The 17831-nt window shown below is 36.5% G+C and overlaps 4 protein-coding genes across 4 annotated transcripts; 1 reads left to right on the top strand and 3 right to left on the bottom strand.

Annotated features, from left to right (window-relative positions):
• The first annotated feature begins 363 nt into the window (after positions 1–363).
• On the top strand, positions 364–3115 carry LOC105959375 (Chaperone DnaJ-domain superfamily protein). Its single transcript, XM_012983463.2, has 6 exons — positions 364–859; positions 1062–1136; positions 1353–1492; positions 1853–1990; positions 2111–2320; positions 2857–3115. The coding sequence occupies exons 1-5, from the start codon at positions 586–588 to the stop codon at positions 2315–2317; spliced, it is 834 nt and encodes a 277-aa protein (XP_012838917.2). The 5' UTR covers positions 364–585; the 3' UTR covers positions 2318–2320; positions 2857–3115.
• Positions 2577–3677, bottom strand: LOC105959378 (protein EPIDERMAL PATTERNING FACTOR 2). The gene is made up of 3 exons (XM_012983466.2): positions 3463–3677; positions 3264–3310; positions 2577–3005 (listed from the first exon to the last, which is right to left on the bottom strand). The coding sequence occupies exons 1-3, from the start codon at positions 3566–3568 to the stop codon at positions 2820–2822; spliced, it is 339 nt and encodes a 112-aa protein (XP_012838920.2). The 5' UTR covers positions 3569–3677; the 3' UTR covers positions 2577–2819.
• Positions 3678–7195: 3518 nt separating this feature from the next.
• LOC105960331 (FCS-Like Zinc finger 5) lies at positions 7196–7969 on the bottom strand. Its single transcript, XM_012984495.2, has 2 exons — positions 7636–7969; positions 7196–7485 (listed from the first exon to the last, which is right to left on the bottom strand). Exons 1-2 carry the CDS (start codon positions 7917–7919, stop codon positions 7350–7352), a joined length of 420 nt encoding a protein of 139 aa, XP_012839949.2. The 5' UTR covers positions 7920–7969; the 3' UTR covers positions 7196–7349.
• Positions 7970–10961: 2992 nt separating this feature from the next.
• LOC105973135 (putative glucan 1,3-beta-glucosidase A) lies at positions 10962–14607 on the bottom strand. The gene is made up of 8 exons (XM_012998155.2): positions 14314–14607; positions 14082–14201; positions 13798–13983; positions 12912–13073; positions 12637–12806; positions 12395–12550; positions 11463–11815; positions 10962–11379 (listed from the first exon to the last, which is right to left on the bottom strand). The coding sequence occupies exons 1-8, from the start codon at positions 14503–14505 to the stop codon at positions 11198–11200; spliced, it is 1521 nt and encodes a 506-aa protein (XP_012853609.2). The 5' UTR covers positions 14506–14607; the 3' UTR covers positions 10962–11197.
• Between the last annotated feature and the right edge of the window lie 3224 nt (positions 14608–17831).

Genomic DNA, 17831 nt, shown 5'->3' with positions numbered 1-17831 from the left:
CAAATTCATGACAGTTCATAATAGTAAATTAAATTAAATATAAATAAATTAAAAGTCAAACAATTTAAAATGTTATTTCCGAAATCCGTCACGTGCGCCGTGGTGCACTAGGTCTAACAAATTAGATTGCAGCCCATGATCCATTTGATCCAAATCCAAACCCGGATAAAATTGTGAAGTGCTGTGATTAGGATCCAACTCACCAATCTGACCCGAAACCGTTTACTTGACGGACGGCCCAAATTGAAGATACGTTGGGCCCATTTGAGAAGATAACGGAACGGCGAAAACGGTCAATTTTTCGAAGCTAATTCCGTTCGCTGACTGTCAACTATATTTGGAGCGAAACTATCCACATAATTTAAAGGAAAATAAATAAATAAATAAATAAATGAATTCCACAGAGATTCACTGAAACTTTTAATAATTTGAAAAAAAAAAAAAAAAATCCGTCAATTTCATACTTCACAGTTATCACAGTTATCTTCCTTCACGCCTTCAATCATCTCGATTGATTCAGGAATTCCGTAGAAAACCTTCATCGGAAAGCGAAAATCCGACGGAATCAGCTGTGGGCGACGGAATATGATGAGTAATTTACGGGCGATATGTCGGCCGCAAACGGTGTTTTCTTCTGTGGCGTTTTGCTACAGATCGATGGCTTGGGTTTCGTCGATTGAAAGCCCTAGCTACAGTTGGAGGCCTCCGTCGACATCTTCGTCGGGTTTTGCTGTTTGCTACGATAAATTGGGGGAACGGAGCAAGTATGAGCCGCGGGTGAGGTTGAATCGGCAGAGGAGGATGGTGGCTACGAGGGCTTCTAATTGGACTGACTCCAAATCTCCGTATGAAACCCTAGGTAAAACTGTTTTTCGGCTTTTAACCAGTTCAATTATTTTAGCTTTTAAAAAAAATTCTGTTTCCTAAGCATTTTTATTTGTGATAATCTCTGCATTGAATCTTTTTATATTTTCTGACAATGAAGACTTATCTCTGGTAATTGTTTCAATTCTCTTGAAAGTGATTATTGATTTACAGCATCTGCAACTCTTGACTTGCAGAATTGGATAAGGATGCAGATGAAGAGCAAATTAAAGTAGCGTACAGACGCTTGGCTAAATTCTATCACCCTGATGGTTTGTCCCTTATTCCCGTAGCCTATCTGTAATGCATCTTCTGCATATATACTTGAGTTGAGAATACAATCCATTTGCTTACATTTGAGTTGTGTTCGTTATAGGAATTCTAAGTTTTAATGTTTATTCTAAATTATCTCCGGCTCGAAATAAAAATTATTTTCTCTTTGACCTGGAGGTCCTGGACTGACGAAGAACATTTTTATATGTCTCAAGTTTATGATGGAAGAGGGACATTAGAAGAAGGTGAAACAGCTGAAGCTCGATTTATAAAGATACAGGCTGCATATGAGCTTCTTGTAGATGAGGAGAACCGGAGAAAATATGACACTGACAATCGTGTGAATCCAATGAAGGTGATTCTTTCTTGCATTCTATCAGTTTAACCTTCTATACATTTTGATGAGTGTTCAGGCAAAAAGACTTCAAACTAATGTAACCAATCGGCAGGTTATGCCTATTACCTATACGTATATGTAAATGTGGAAATATTTTTGGTGGAGTCGTGAATGATGCATTTTGTTATGTTGCAAATGTTCTAACAGCTAGAGTTTGTAATGTTCGATTCAATGGAAAAAAATGTTCATTTTATGAAGAATGAACTTAAGCTTGCTTTTAACATGTACTAATGGGCCGATTTTTCACTGGCTAGTATTTTCTGTTTTCATCTTCCATTTGTTTATCATCTGTATCTAACCTACTCCGATCGATATCAGGCGTCTCAATCATGGATGGACTGGCTTATGAAGAAACGAAAAGCATTTGATCAAAGAGGTGACATGGCAATTGCTGCTTGGGCTGAACAACAGCAACGTGAATTGAATCTCCGTGCACGTCGTCTTGCTCGTTCGAAGGTAGTTTTTTTTTTTCTCGCTTTTTCTTATATTTGGAAAAATTGGAATCAAGGAATGATACTACAAGTTGCAGAAGTGCATATTATATGAAGTTTGTATGTTTATGAATTGGAAATTCAGATCGATCCTGAAGAAGAAAGGAAGATATTGGTGAAAGAGAAAAAAGCATCCATAGAGAACTTCCACAGCACTTTAAGGAGACATACACTTGTCCTAAGAAAAAGAGATTTAATGAGGAGTAAAGCCGAAGAAGACAAGAAAAAGATCATAGGACAGCTTCTGGCAGCAGAGGGCCTTGAACTTGAAAAGGATGAAGATGAATTGTAGATGGTAACCCTTCTCAACTCCCATGTTGTTTTTCCTGAGATGTTTACTGAGGAGCATGTAGATTTACTGTACGAAAAAAACGTGAAATGGTGTTTTTTTTCTTAACACCATATTTCACGTTCTGTGTACATTTATTAAGTTTAATCCAGTGAATTAAGACACTATCAGCCATCGTTAACAAAAGATGCGAAACTAGTAGATAAAGATTCTGCTGATTAAACTTGGAAAAATGCCTAGAAGGATAATAATAACAATAATATTAATAATAAAACTGAATAGATAATCAAAACTGGATATATTTACATCTCCCATTGGCTTAAGCTTCCTTACTTTTCTGCAACGTCTGCTAATCTCCATCTGCCTACAACTCTGTAACACTAATTACTACTGCTAAAACTAACCCAAGATTAACTTACTATCAAACAAGAGAAAGAAGAAAAAAGCAGCAAAGAGAATAATCAAGCAACATTAATCTGGTCTTCTTTTTCGGCTAGATTATAATTTAATTGGATGGAACATGGTAATATTTTCCTTTGCAGATGCAGCGGTAGACGACAGGGCAGGACTCAACGGAGCACTTTGAGTAGCTGACCATTACCCTCCGGCAAGGTGCGCATGGCCCACAAGCATGCAAACAATCCGGCAGGCTGGACCCCGTCGGGTATAGCTCCATTCCTATCTCTCCTTCCTGTATATATGTATTCCACATTATATATATATATATATCTATTTGTTGCATTAATTATAAGTTTGTACAAAATTAAGTGGGCGTATATTTATATATGTGCTTGTTACCAATATCATTATGTAAATAGTATTAGTTATATAATATTGTTCACCCAAAGAAAGTTTGGAAGTATGAGTAATATTGGCCAAGATGTCGGAAGAAAGAAGACAATAAGTTGGGTGAAAACGAGAGTAAAGAAATAAGGTGGTAAATATGTACCTTGATGCTCGTAAGACTTTGGTCAGTGCCTTTGCTAAGATGGGCAACTGAAAAGGCCAACATTTAGGATCAGTTAATATGTAATGAAATTGATTGAATAAAAAAATAGATATTTACTATATTGAGATAGAGATAGATATAGATATAGATACAGAAAGACGTAATGGAAAATGGGGAGAAAAGAAACGTAGAGGCGTACAATGATAAGGCCTGAGGGCATTGCTAGTGGTGGTGGTAAGTAACAAGAAAAATATGTAGACAGTAGAGAATGTTGGGAAGGTGTTACTTGTGCTTATTCCCCCCATTGCTTCTTTTTGGAAAGAAAGATATATATCACATGAAAAATGGAAGATATAAAGAGAGATAGAGAGGAAGTAAATTTTGATGGTGGAGGAAATATTTGGAAGATTGGACAAAGGTTGGTTTATAACTAAGATAGTCGGAAGAAGCTAAGGAAGATTAAATATAGGAAAAGTACATGTCATAGGGTTTTCACATGAAACACGGCTGCCTGCCTGTTCAAATAGGGCTTTTCCAACTAGAGTCACGAGTTTCCTTCACTCCCATTATTATTATTATTAAATTACTCCCTCACTATTTCAATTTTCAAACATATATATGGTCAACATAACATTTCTTCTACATATTTAATGTATATGTATTAGTGATTTTGGGCAGAGATGAAAGTAAGAAAAGGGTATTAATTAATGGTAGGAAGGAGGAGATGTGAGGGAATTCACGTGGACTTGGATATGATCTAGGGCAACGTTAATGAATATCTTCTCTTCTATGGGTTCACTGTAGATGGTGATGTTTCATTGTTACTCCCCCCATGTTTCTCTATCTTTTAATTTTGATGAATAATTTGAATGTATTTCCTCATATTCTGTGCTAGTTATTTCAGAAATTAATTAAGAACAAATATGAATAAATTTTGAAACTCATCCTTCGTACCTTCATTAATACTAATACTAATAAACAAACCTTAACTAGGAGATTAACTTTAACCAGGAAAATAATAAGCTAATGCAAAATAATTAATAATAAAAGCAAAAAGGGGGATATAAATACCGGCCCAGGACGGCAGATTGGCGGCAATTTAATTAGGAGGGAGAACCACAACCAATCGTATATATAGAGTGGGTGTGAGTTATTGAGGAGGATTAAAATATAATGTGCTTCAAAATAAAGTTGACCGGAGAAGAGGTGAAGGAGAAAAGGAAGAAGCAGAAAGAGAAGGAAAAAAAGGCTAAAGGAAGCTCAAACATAAACAAATGAATGCAAGAAACTGATATTTGGGGTTTCAGTTTTGGTGAAAACAAATTAATTCCATCGATGAATGATGTTCTTAATTTTCTGTCTTAGGTGGCCCATTATGATTGGTTATTGTTATTCTGTTAATGGGCTAGAATGTAGGCATGAAGGGAAAAACGTTCTTCGTTTGGCCCAAGAGGCCCAAAAAGGTTTGCTTAATGTTATAAGTAGGCCCAGTGGTTTGGCATATAGCTTCATTGAGAAATATTACATAAATCTTCAAATTATTATCTTGGATTAAAGAAAAGAAAATACCCATTACTAGATTTGTATTTATTTTATTTTATTTTATTTTTACAGTTTTCATAGATATTTTAAATATATTGAAAAAATTAATTACTAAATAAATTTGTATCGGTACTTTTAGAAAGAGTATATAAAGTCGGCATGTGTGAAATATAATTAAAGAAGAAATTTAACTATTATTATTATTATTATTATTATTATTATTATTATTATTATCATAGTCCACCCAATTACAACCACCAAGAAAATGAAAGAAAACAACACATACGAATTAAAAAAAAAGAAAAAAAAAACCAAAAAAAACAAGAGCCGTAGATCATATAAATTTAATAATAATGACAAACCAGTTGGTGATGTATGAACTTGGAAGAAAAAACCGCCAAAAATATCATCCAATAATACACTGAGCCACGTGGCCCACGTCCAAACAAGTGGGAACGCCCTCAATACTCTCAGAAATAAGGAGTGATGTAGTTAAATTTTTTACTTTATTTGGATTAAGAATCTTATTTCGAGTCACTGACACGCTACATAATGATTATTTTCTTTCACAAACGCCAACAAATAATCATAATTTATTGGACAACTCATAATACACATGCCCACTTGCACAAGTTGTTCTTAACTAATTCATTACTTCAAAAATAAAAGTTTAATATAACTTTAGCAAAACATAATTAATAGGAATATTTTGTAAGCAATCAATCATAAACTTGATTAAAATTAATTATTTTTATATGTTCGGTTCGATATTCTCAAATATCAATACTTCATCAATGTTCTACGATTTCATTTCACAAAAATGTATTTATATGTATATATATAATCCCGAAAAAAGATATAGGTGAAAAATTTGTTAATTAACAGCAAACTAAATGATTTGAAGTGTTAAATAAAGTAGAGCTTTTATTAATTTTTATTAATTAATTGCCCCAGTTGTTTCCCCATCCACGGCAGAAGGTATGGTGCAATTTGTCTCCAAACAAATCAATCCATTAAAAAAGAAAAGACATGCACACTTTCCAATGTATAATTAACACTAAAGATACTATTTAATTAATTATAAGAACCTTTTAATCTAATTAAAGAGTCTTTAGTTTAGGGAACAATTTGATCTAAACATTGGGTCCTTAACTTCCCTTTATATGCTTTTGGGTTAACAATACATTTTGGTCCCTGAAGTATGGCACAAGTTGCAAAAAGACCCTCCAATGGTAACACGAACTTTTCATAAGTATAGTGGGACTCAAAAATATATAGGAGTTGAAGCCTCCCAATAAATTATTACACTATGCATTCCTTTAACATATACCAACACAAACTACATAAATAAAACCATTTGTTTTGATTAAATTGTTGCTAACAATGAAAGAGAGAATCAAATAAAGAATAAAGTAAAGATTTGAAATCTTTGGAGGAAGCATCCATGCATCTTTCTACTTAATAATTCCATCCCTAATTAAGAATTATCTTCCACTTTATTTATTATTATTATTATTATTATTATTATTATTATTATTATTATTATTATTATTATTATTATTATTATTATTATTAATAATAAATATTATCTGCCATAATTGGCAAATTAGGAGACAAATTTGACAGCTCAAACTAGTATCAATAATTTCAGGTGCAATGAACTAGAAGTCGTTTAGGGACTATAAATTAATTACAAAAGTTTTGTAGTATTTATAAATTTCATAATATTTTTTTTTATTCAACAAATTCAAGAATCTTGTTATAGTAATAAGATTCCATGATAGGAGGACCTATAAAATATTTCAATAAATTTGGCTAAACGTCCCTTGAATCTATTTACATTTTCATGAAATGGAGATCGAATATAAACTAGTATTAATTTTAAAATTAAATTAAATTAAAATAAATAAAATACTAAAATAAAGAAAATTAAAAATAAAATATGTGGTGGTGTACTAGGTGCACCCCACTGAAGCCAAAGTGGGTATTAAAGTGGTCCCAACCAAAATTCATTTTCATGGGACCAAAACTTCACCCTCTATGCTTCAGTCACCATCTCCATGGCTGCATTTTTCTCTCATTTATTAAACATTAAATAAATATAATTCGACAACCAATCCCAAATTATTTGGATATTATTTTCTTTAGAGTAATTATTAGAGGTGAAAATTGGAGCGTAAATTTTAAAATTCCGCCGATTTTGATTTGAGTGTTTTCAATTTTGGAATATAAATGAGATTTCAAAATTCGATCCGATTTTAATTATAAACAATAAATTAAATTTAAAATAATAAATACATACAAAAAATCGGATTTGTTTACCCTTTTTTCGTCTTGTTCAAATTCTTTTGATTGGGTGTGCGTGACATGAAATTACAACTTTACCAAAATTTGGCCAATGAACTTGAGATGAAAATATTTAGCAACAACACTCGTATACATGCATATTTATCTAATTAATAAAACATATATATATCAGAAAATATATATATATATATATATATATATATATATATATTGAACAAGTCGTTCGTAGCTGAAGTACTAGACGGCGGAAACCCTATCGGCGGTGGCGGAGAGTTGGGTAACTGGGGCGGATGAAACCAAACACTTGTCTTTTCTCTCGTCTTTATTCATCTGTTGTTGTCTACACTCTTGACTGCAGAACGCACTATCACCTCTGTATAAACATATTTATTCCAAAAAGAAAATTAAAAAACTTATTACAGCGGAAGATAGATTAATACATATAATCATTAATCATTATGCAGTAAGCAATCATAGATATACATCGGAAATTAAAGAAAATATATATATTTGATATTTGTACCTGTACATGAAGATGTCGCGACCTGGGATGAGGCGGCGCTTGCACAGAGAACACGCCCTCAAGAAATTACCAGTTATTTCCGCCGAGTTGCGCCGCTGGCCTCTGGGTGCGGCGGCGGAAGCCATGTACTTCTGATCTAGACCGCCGTTGTAAGGGTTGTTGAGATCGAAAGGCTGATACACACCCTCGGCGGCGGCGGCGCCGCCGTTGAGATCCCAGGTGAACTCTGTCATGCTTGTAGTTCTCTTCATCGGCGGAGGCCGCCCCCTCTTCCCTAACATCATCTCTCCACACACACACAACACAGAACTTCACCCTCTCTCTCTCTCTCTCTCTCTATATATATATATATATATATATATATATAGACACACACACACACGGTTATATCATATATATATATATATATATTAGAAAAGAGAGAGGTTTCTCTTTGTAGGTCGGGGGAAGGAGTGAGAGTTGGGAGATGATTATATCGTTGGGAAGATAAACTGAGAGCCAGAAAGGGTGGAGCAGATCTTGACCGTTGATTCCTTTTTTTTTTCTTCGGGATTTTAACTAAGTTTTTGCATTATTGCCTTGTCAGCACTCCCTTTCTTTTATTATTTTTATTTTTATTTTTTTTGGTGAAATGTATAAAAAACCCCCCTAAACTTTGGCAAATATTAAAATTGCCCCTATATTCTATAAATAGCATAAAAGCTCCTTATATTTTCCAAATCTCAACATTTTAATTCATTTCAAGATAAATAAAAGTACATTATATCTATATTATATAATAATAGTAATTTATATCAAATTTGTATGATTTGAACAATTTACTAACCATGTAGCAAGTTTTTCATATTCATAATTGCCAACTACAAATGAATAGTACTTAATAAATAATATTGTTTTCTAGCTATAAAGAGATGGCTATTATTTCGGGGGAATTCCTAGATACGGCGGCACCACCTCGACGGCTATGGATGTCCGATACACCATTTCCTCTCTGTTTCGAGCTTCTTTCTACTAAAGAACCACACGAGAAGATAAAATGGTTTCAGGGCGGATTACTCTTTACTAATAGAACTCTAATCCTTGCCATCTTGGTAACATACGTTGAATCCATATCCCAATGTTTTCTTGATTTAATTTGTTATTCTTTTCGGAAGAGTGATTAACGAGGGCGGGTGGGGTTGGTTACCGTTTAGTTTAAATAGGGTCTTAAGTCCTAGACTCCTAGTCGTGAATCTCTCTCGAAATAAATACATGAATGAGTACCTCCGCTAGCAAATAGTGCCACGCACGAGCGGAGCGTAAAGAAAACTAGGGGAATTCTTTTTAGATCCTTAGCTTCCGAATGTTATCATCGATTGATTCTTGATGAATAATCCACATCACTTATGTTTCTACTATAACACTAGACTCCTAACCATGGTTAACATGTGGGTCAACAACACCGAGAATCCTAAACTGATGCCGCTCCCACAACCTAATTGTGGGCCTCGGTATCGAGTGGAGCCTTATCGTCGTCGTCGGTCGCGTTCACATTGTATCCATCCACACTTCAACTGTGCATGTACATGTGTGTGGGCGTTCACACTGTATCCGTCCACTCCGAATAGGAATTTACTTGTATTGCTTGAATGTCTTGGATTTGTTGGATTTTTGTTGCATGATTACAAATAAAGTTCCGAACGTGGGACCCTTGGAACAAATCGAACAAACCTTCATAAGCCTCGAACCCTCTTCGGTATTCACCACTCTAGTTCTAGTCATTCTCCTAACGAAATCCGTAAAATTTGAATATTGCATATTCTTATGGTGCATGTTATGTTTGAATTGCATCAAGTGTAAGTATAAATGGACCATTTTGGTACCAGATTGCCCTTTTCTCTCGTAGCATCGATCGACTCCCCATCTTGTCGAACCGTGCAAACATCGAGATCGACAGCTATAGCCATGACATTTAGATCAGACACTTGAGATTGAACGACATTAAAAGCATCTTCACATACGCGATCGGCTTCTTACATAGACATCCTGTAATCCGTGAATCTGAACAATATACAACCGAGCATAAAGTTGAAGCCTTTCATGTTCAACACCATAGGAAATTTTTCCGAGTCAATAATCTCATCATCATCATCATCATGATCAAATGTCGTCTTATTATTCTTCCTAACGATGAAATTAGTTATAATCTCGCAGATTATGTTTTTCATTCCACGAAATAAGATGTATTTGCGAGCATATTATCATCCTTCCACAGCCAGTAACTGTATTCGTATCCCACAGACAATAAATTAAAGGAACAAACACCTCATTAAAATAATCAAGTACATGGTCAATTATAAGCCACGTACCTTAATTAAGATGACGAGAGTTGAGAAGGTTGGGGGAAAAATCGATCGAGACGAGTATAGAGAGATGTGTCTTTTTTTTTATAAGCGTGGATTATGTTTTTTTCTTTTAAATAATGGACAATGATATGCCTAATTGGGCCAGCCTAATTAGCTTACTATTTCTCTACGTACTGGGCCACAAACCCGATTTAGGAAAATATTATTACGAAAGCCCAATCACCTTCAAATAAGGTTTGAGCCCAACGAATTAACCGCAACCCAATTGACAAGGTATAAATAACAATATAATTCATTTATTAAAGCAGAACCTAATTTTTGAACAATACGACAATTCATATTCTCTCAACTATTTCTACGATCCGCACGTCTGACTTCAGCGTCGGAGGGGTTTCCGTCAGATCAACCCTCCGGCCTAGTTGACGTGTTCTATGATCGCAGGTATGTCAAGGTCATCAAGCTCGTGAGTCAGTGATTCACTTTGCTCTTCCAACTCCTTCTACCTCAACTACTTAAGGTGATCGATTTATAGCATCATCATACAAAAAGTTAACATGGGAGGTTTTTTAGTTGTACTAGGACAATAATTTAATAAAAGTCAAGACAGCTCCGGTCCTTAGGGCTGACGTGGTAGAACACGATTGGCCAGATGCTCTGCTGATTTGTATTTCAGATTGTGTAGCTTGATTGCTGGGGACTGATATATATTTCGACTAATTTTTAGGGCTCTTTTTTTTTGGCTTAATTCCACTTTGCACCCTTAAATATACTATTTGGCACTTTGCACCCTCGAAACACATTAATAGCACTTTGCACCCTTAAAACACTAATTATCATGCATAATGCACCCCACATGAGTTTTTAAAGCTAATAAAGATACTTTAATATGTTTAGTGGTATTTAAAAATTATATTTTTAATCACAAAAAATAAGTTACGAAAAAAAAAATCTTCAGCTATTTCATTATCATATTATCTGAAAATATATATTGATATTCATATTTTGGTAAATCATGTGCAACAAGAAGATAATTAATTAGGCCGATTCGAGTTCTTGGATGATCCGGATAAGGTTACACATTGGCCCATTAAGTAGTTTCAATCTAGTACAAACCCATGAAGGCCCATTAGGAGATACTTTATTTTTATGACATGTGTACATGTTTATTTTATTTTTATCAATTAGCAGCCCAAAATGTGAACTTACTAATCATCAAATTAAAGTTGGAGATATCCATTATTAATCATCCATTCCAAACTCCAAATATTGTTGACATTTCTCAGAGTCCAATAAGCCCACCCAAAGCTAGCCCGCCCAAACACCTCCAGCTGCGCCGCCGCGTATCTTTGGTAATCCTCCTTCGCCGCCCCTCTCACTTGCCACTCCGCCACCCATTCTCCTAATTAATCACACCCAATTTCCAAATCTAAATCTCTTTTTCAAAAAATAAAGACACAAAATTAAATTAATTAATTTACTTACCGACAAAAATAAGGGGGCCATTTGAAGTAGTGATCTGAGTCAACTGTGCGGACCGGTTATTGTAGACGTAGTCAATATTCTGCTGGATACTCATATTATCGAATATACTCGAGTAGAGATTGTAGTAATGTACGTCAATCGCCGATTTAGTGAACCCATTTGCTAGACCGAATAACTCGGTCGGTTCACTCGGCCCTAACCGGTTCGACAGAACCACGTAAACCGTCTCCGAGTATTTACGGATCGCATCATACGCACCTTTGTAATACTTGCTTAAATTCTCCAATGTAACACCAGGCGAAAGCGGCTCGTTTATTAACTCCACCGCAAATAAACTCGGGCTACTTGCATACCTGTAATTATTTATTTATTTATTAATATATATTAATTAGTGTATGTTATGATTTGATCACTCTAAAATAATTAATAAAGAAATAAGGGTAAATTACGAACCCCTAACTTAAGCTAAATAACAAAAAAACTCCCACCAATCTATAAAAGCTAAAAATCCCCTATGATTAACTGTTGATCGAGTTTTTTTAACATAATAAAAGAAAATATCTGAAATAATTGTGTAAAGTCTATTTCCTGAAATAAATAAAAAAATCCGTAAAAAGTTACACTCTAAGCGGGGGCGGACCCAGACCGTACTAGTATGGGGGCTAAATTTTTTTAGAGGGGTTATGGGACAAAATTAGTAGATTATTAATAATATAAAATAAAAAAACATTAAAAAAAATGACAGTTTTTTTTTTCCTGCCGGGGCGCCCAAAGCCACAAGGTGGTTCCGCCCCTGACTGTAAGGGGGTTGGTGTAAGACGGAAACAAACCTCAGGGGGTTTTTGGTAATTACGAATAGGTGGGGGCGCTTTTCGTTATTTAGCCTATGTTAGGGGGTGTTTTGTAATTCACCCAAGAAATGAATGAATTACCGAGCGGTTAAAAAGTCGATGACGAGGATGGTTTGTTGGATGGTGTCGTCGGTTAGTCCCCATTCTTGAGAACCGTCTCGAGAGGAACTGTGCTCCCAGCCGTTTTGTGAACCGGGTGCTGCGTGTAGATCAACGATCACTTTTATCCCATATTTTCTGCATTATTGCAAATTAAGGTGTTAAAAAAAACGTGTTTTATTTGATACGAAAAACGTGTTCTTAACGGTAAATAAATTACTTACTGGGCCCAGGAAAAAGCGTTGTCTAGGGCTTGCAAAGATCCAGCAACATAAGGCTTTGGTGGAGAAGGGTCACTAGCAATCCACCAACCAACCGGAATTCTAACTGTATTTAGCCCATTTTTCTTTATGAAATTGAAATCCTCTTCTACTATAAATGTGCTCCAATGTTCCTATTTATTTATTAGTATATATATATATAATTATGTTCAATTTAATTAGGTGTTACAATTTATAATTAATAATTAAGAGGGGATTAACTAGGTTTAGTTAATTACCTGCATTACTTGTGGAGCGAGATTAGGGCCGTAGCCATTAGTGAGTTGATATTCGCCTTGCATTCTTCCGCTTATTGTTAATAAGAAAACCGATGGATTATCGTCTCCCCATCCACCATTACTTCCTTCGTAATCTGCTGTAACTAAATCCTCCGTCTTCGCCTACAAATCAAATAGAATATTTAACAAGTGCTTCAAAAGAAGTAGAATTGATTACATACATGGATGTTTGACTAAGCTTATAAGCTGTTAAAAATAGTTCATAAGATGTTTAAGAGTCTATAAGCTCTTTTAAAGCATTTAGTAATTTTAAAAAAAAAAATATCTTATATATAAAAAAATGATTTATTTTTTATAAAATTCAATTAACTTTCTAAACACCGAAGAAAATTGTATAATTAATTAAATTAAACATAAAAAGCAAAAAAAAAGAAGTTATTGGGAAGGTGACACTTGATTCCACTTAAAGCTTCTGCATGTGCACGTATATTATATAAATGAGCATATAATAAAAGAGCCGCCCATACATACTACACTTTAGATTCGGATTCACTTTGGACCATCCACTGTAATTAATTAATGGAATTTGTTCATATCTTATCCAAATTAAAGCATCAAATTAATTACACCCAACTTTTTGTGATCATAAAATTATTTCATTACTAGATTATAAGGTGGGGGTAAATAAAATATCACTAGCTACAATAATGATATATATATATATATATAATTTGTATGTACATATATGTATTATAATCACTAAATTATTATTACAATATGGATTAATGCAGGTGTGATGTATTAGGAGTGTTTGCTAATTATGAGAAGGTGAATGGGATCAATTTTGAAAGTGCTAATTTAATTAGTTAATTAATAAATAAATTACCTGAAGAAAGAATCCGTTAGGGGCTTTGATTCGTACGCGGTTTAAATCGTCGGGATTTCTTTGAATTTCGAAGGTTTCGGTTTGACCAGGTGAATCTGCTAATGCAACTGTATCAATCCCGTTGATTCCTACAAATTTTCTGTTGAAAACCCTAAAGTTGAAAGTCCTCTCGTTGATCCTCCATAGCTAAATCATTAATTAATTAGTCAAATTAAACAAACTGTAATAAGTCAATGAATGAATTAACCAAGTATACATACATATATATAATAATATATACATACAGAGAATGTTTCCCATCCAGAAGCAGATGAACGGTTGGCAACTATAATAGTTCCTCCTCCACTTTCAGCGCACAAGTATTTTCCCACTGTAACTGATTTGAACTGCACTCCAGTTCCATCCTATCACAATAATAATAATTTAGAATAATTATTACAAATAAGTAAAAAAATAAAAAGAGAAAAAATAATGAATATATAAAAATGGTATTAATTAATTAGTATTTAATCGAACCAGGAAATCGGTGTTGGGAATGCCTTGGAAAAGGGAAGGTTTGATCCAACCTTCAGCAACAAGCCAGCCTCCAAGATTAACTGCTCTAACCGGAGGAATGCTACTGTCGGGAACTGTCCTTCCATTACTATTGGAGATAAAAAACATACAAGAATAACATGTCATAAAAAGGATTAATGAATATATCTTCATAGCTCTGCAGCAGAGATATCAGATAATAATAATACAATGCCCAATCTCTCTCTCTCTCTCTCTCTCTCTCTCTCTCTCTATATATATATATATATATATATATATATATATATATATATATATACACGGAGATAAAAAGTTGGGGACCGAAAATCTGTTGGGATATTTAATTATCAAACTCTAGAAAACTTTGACTGTTGATATTTTCATTTTAATGCTGCCGAACAAAAAGAATATATTTGGGATGGAATATAGATTTATTTAATGAATATATGGTAAAATGGGGTGTTCAATGTCAACTACAAATAATTAGGTGTGTTTATTTTTCTCCCTTTATGGAGGTGTTGGGCGTTGACTATTGAGGTCAATATGACTCAATCGTATAACAATTTGATTTGAGGGATTTTCTTGCATACCTAGTTTTATGGTCCAGCTGAACAAATTAATTAGCTCTGACTATTCACATTCATAATAATATTATTAATAATAAATCTATAAAGTTGTGAAGCCGTGGCCACTTGTTTATTATCCCACGTATGAATTGTGTGTATTGTTTGTCCAAATGATGGTTGATGATGCTAAAATGTAGATCACCTGGGGTAATGTAGAAAATGTATTGGGAGAGCAAAGCGGATCAGTAGCTTGACAACTTGATGATCCTGAGGTACCTGCGAGATGAACACACGTGAACTACGCCGGGGGTTGATCCGGCGGAAACCCCTCCGACGCTCAAGTCAGACGTGCTGATCATAGAAATAGTCCAGAGAATACGTATTGTAGTATTGCTCAGTTAATAGGACGTACCTTAATAAAATGAGTAAAACCTCTATTTATATGTCATTTATTGGGTTGGGTTTGCTTTGTTGGGCCCAAGCCTTACTTGAAGGTGTTTGGGCCTCGGTGATATTAGTCTTCGATATTGGGCTCGTAGCCCAGTAGGTAAAGAAATTGTAGGCCCATTGGGTTGGCCCAATTAGGCATATCATTAAGCCCCCCACTCTCGAGTCGATGTGGGGGCCATGTTGTAATGGGTCTCAAATCGTGTCGAGAGTAAAAATTGTAGAAGTCGATCGTTGGCGTATGGCCTAATGGTATGCGAAAACGCGTTGGAGCGTGTGTCGGAGGGGCGTGAATGCGCGTTGGCGCATAGCGCGACAAGGTCGTCGCGATGTAAGTTAATTGAGTCGTCGGTTTTGTCCCGCGACGATGTAGTAGCGAATTATCTCCTCGTGGGAGTTGTCTCGTCGCGGGGTAATAGTGTTGATCGAGTTATCTCCTCGTGGGAGTTGTCTCGCGATAATGTAGTAGCACGGATCAAGTAATCTCCTCGTGGGAGTTGTCTATGGGGTAATAGAGTTGATCGAGTTATGTCCTCGTGGAAGTTGTCTCACGATAATGTAGTAGCACGGAGCTAGTATTCTCCACGTGGGAGTTGTTATTTTTCGACATTGTCGATGTTATGACGCGTTGCTTATATGTGTTTACATATAGCCTTGTGCGTGATGTACTTGAGGAGGGGATCAGACTCTCAAGATTTTTTTATGGGGGTCGTGCCCCTTGTTAGACCTCGTGGGTCTTAAGTATGTTTGGACCGTGGCCACGTTTTAATGAGGAACCCGCCGAAAACAAGTAGATAAATTTGAGTAATCAAGCTGGCCAGGCTATATAGATTCTCATAATATTTCTAAGTGTTTCTAGGGTTGTAATCGTGCTAACTTGAGCTTGCGATTACATAGTGAGTTTCGGGCGAGTTGTCTCCTCATGGGAGTTGTCTCGCAGCGAAGTTGTAGAATCATTGGATGACGCACGACTGACGAGTGTGCGGATTGATGTCGCTCTGAGCGATTTCTCTCCTCGTGGGAGTTGTCTCGCATCGAGTCTTATTATCGAGTGAGGTGGTTGCACGTGGGAGTTATTTCGCTGAGGGTTCGTAGTACCGAGCGAGTTGGCTCCTCGTGGGAGTTGTCTCGCTGCGGGTTCGTAGTACCGAGCGAGTTGGCTCCTTGTGGGAGTTGTCTCGCTGCGGGATGTGGGACAGAGCGAGTTTGCTCCTCGTGGGAGTTATCTCGTTGTGGTTTCGTAGATCCGAGGGAGTTGGCTCCTCGTGGGAGTTGCCTCTCAACGGGTTATAGTACCGAGCGAGTTGGCTCCTAATGGGAGTTGTCTCGCTGCGGGTTGTAGGACAGGGCCAGTTTGCTCCTCGTGGGAGTTGTATCGCTGCAATTTGCGGGACGGAGCGAGTGGTCTCCTCGTGGGAGTTATCTCGCTGTGGTTATGAGACCCGAGGGAGTTGGCTCCTCGTGGGAGTTGCCTCTCAACGGGTTATAGTACCGAGCGAGTTGGCTCCTCATGGGAGTTGTCTCGCTGCGGGTTGTAGGACAGGGCGAGTTTGCTCCTCGTGGGAGTTGTATCGCTGCAATTTGCGGGATGGAGCGAGTGGTCTCCTCGTGGGAGTTATCTCGCTGTGGTTATGAGACCCGAGGGAGTTGGCTCCTCGTGGGAGTTACCTCGCAACGGGTTATAGGACGGAGCGAGTGGTCTCCTCGTGGGAGTTATCTCGCTATGGTTTCGTAGAACCGAGGGAGTTGGCTCCTCGTGGGAGTTGTCTCGCAAGCCCCCCACTCTCGAGACGATGTGGGAGCAAACTCGAAAGGGCTACCGGATCGTATTGAGAGTAGATCGGTGCTGTAGTCTTTCGTTAATCGTTGGCATGGCGTGGAGAAATAAATTTTTTTATTTTTATTTTCCATTAGATAGCGAACGCAATTTGGTAGGTGCGTTAAAGAGCTCGCGCAATTTGGTGGAGCGCGTTGAAATTCTCGTGCGATTTGGTGAAGCGAGTCAAAATCTACGCGCAATTTGGTGGAGGACGGTGAAAGTTCCGTGCGATTTAATGGGATCGCACAGTCCAAGGGTGCCTTGGAAAGCGCGCGCGCGTGCTTGCGCGCATCCCCATTAATATTTTTTTTTTTTTTTTTTTTTTTCTGTCAGCTGACGCGCGCGCGCGTCAGCGCGTGTACTACACGCGCGCGTGCTATGCACGCGCGCTTCCTCCTTTTTTTTTTTTTTTTTTTTTTTTTTTTTTTTTTTCCCTGCTGACGCGCGCGCGCGTCCGCGCGTGTGGTCCACGCGCGCGTGCGGTGCACGCGCGCCTCCTCCTCCTCTTTTTTTTTTTTTTTTTTTTTTTTTTTTTTTTTTTTTTTTTGTGATGGAGCCGCGCGCGGCTTGGCTTGGCTCGGCTCGCGCGCGCGGCTCGGCTGCTTTCTCCAATTGTATTTTTTATTCTTTTTTTTTTTTTTTTTTTTTTTTTATCTTCTTCTTCTTCT

This window comes from Erythranthe guttata, chromosome 14 (assembly GCF_056151865.1).
Source record: "Erythranthe guttata isolate IM_541 chromosome 14, IM_541, whole genome shotgun sequence".
NCBI lineage: Eukaryota > Viridiplantae > Streptophyta > Magnoliopsida > Lamiales > Phrymaceae > Erythranthe > Erythranthe guttata.
Note: the sequence above shows the minus strand (reverse complement) of the source record. Positions and strands in the feature narration are given on the sequence as shown.

Bases quoted from the DNA above. Each gene is read 5' to 3' on its own strand.
- LOC105960331 (XM_012984495.2), bottom strand. From the start codon at position 7,919: ATGATGTTAGGGAAGAGGGGGCGGCCTCCGCCGATGAAGAGAACTACA. The intron at 7,486-7,635 runs GTACAAATATCA...ATGTTTATACAG, and splicing joins CGCGACATCTTCATGTACAG to AGGTGATAGTGCGTTCTGCA.
- LOC105973135 (XM_012998155.2), bottom strand. From the start codon at position 14,505: ATGAAGATATATTCATTAATCCTTTTTATGACATGTTATTCTTGTATG. The intron at 13,074-13,797 runs GTAATTTATTTA...TTTGATTTGTAG, and splicing joins CTAACGGATTCTTTCTTCAG to GCGAAGACGGAGGATTTAGT. The intron at 11,380-11,462 runs GTAAGTAAATTA...GTGATTAATTAG, and splicing joins TGGCCCCCTTATTTTTGTCG to GAGAATGGGTGGCGGAGTGG.
- LOC105959378 (XM_012983466.2), bottom strand. From the start codon at position 3,568: ATGGGGGGAATAAGCACAAGTAACACCTTCCCAACATTCTCTACTGTC. The intron at 3,311-3,462 runs GTACGCCTCTAC...TGGCCTTTTCAG, and splicing joins TGCCCTCAGGCCTTATCATT to TTGCCCATCTTAGCAAAGGC. The intron at 3,006-3,263 runs GTACATATTTAC...ACATATATACAG, and splicing joins AAAGTCTTACGAGCATCAAG to GAAGGAGAGATAGGAATGGA.
- LOC105959375 (XM_012983463.2), top strand. From the start codon at position 586: ATGATGAGTAATTTACGGGCGATATGTCGGCCGCAAACGGTGTTTTCT. The intron at 860-1,061 runs GTAAAACTGTTT...CTTGACTTGCAG, and splicing joins ATCTCCGTATGAAACCCTAG to AATTGGATAAGGATGCAGAT. The intron at 1,493-1,852 runs GTGATTCTTTCT...GATCGATATCAG, and splicing joins ATCGTGTGAATCCAATGAAG to GCGTCTCAATCATGGATGGA.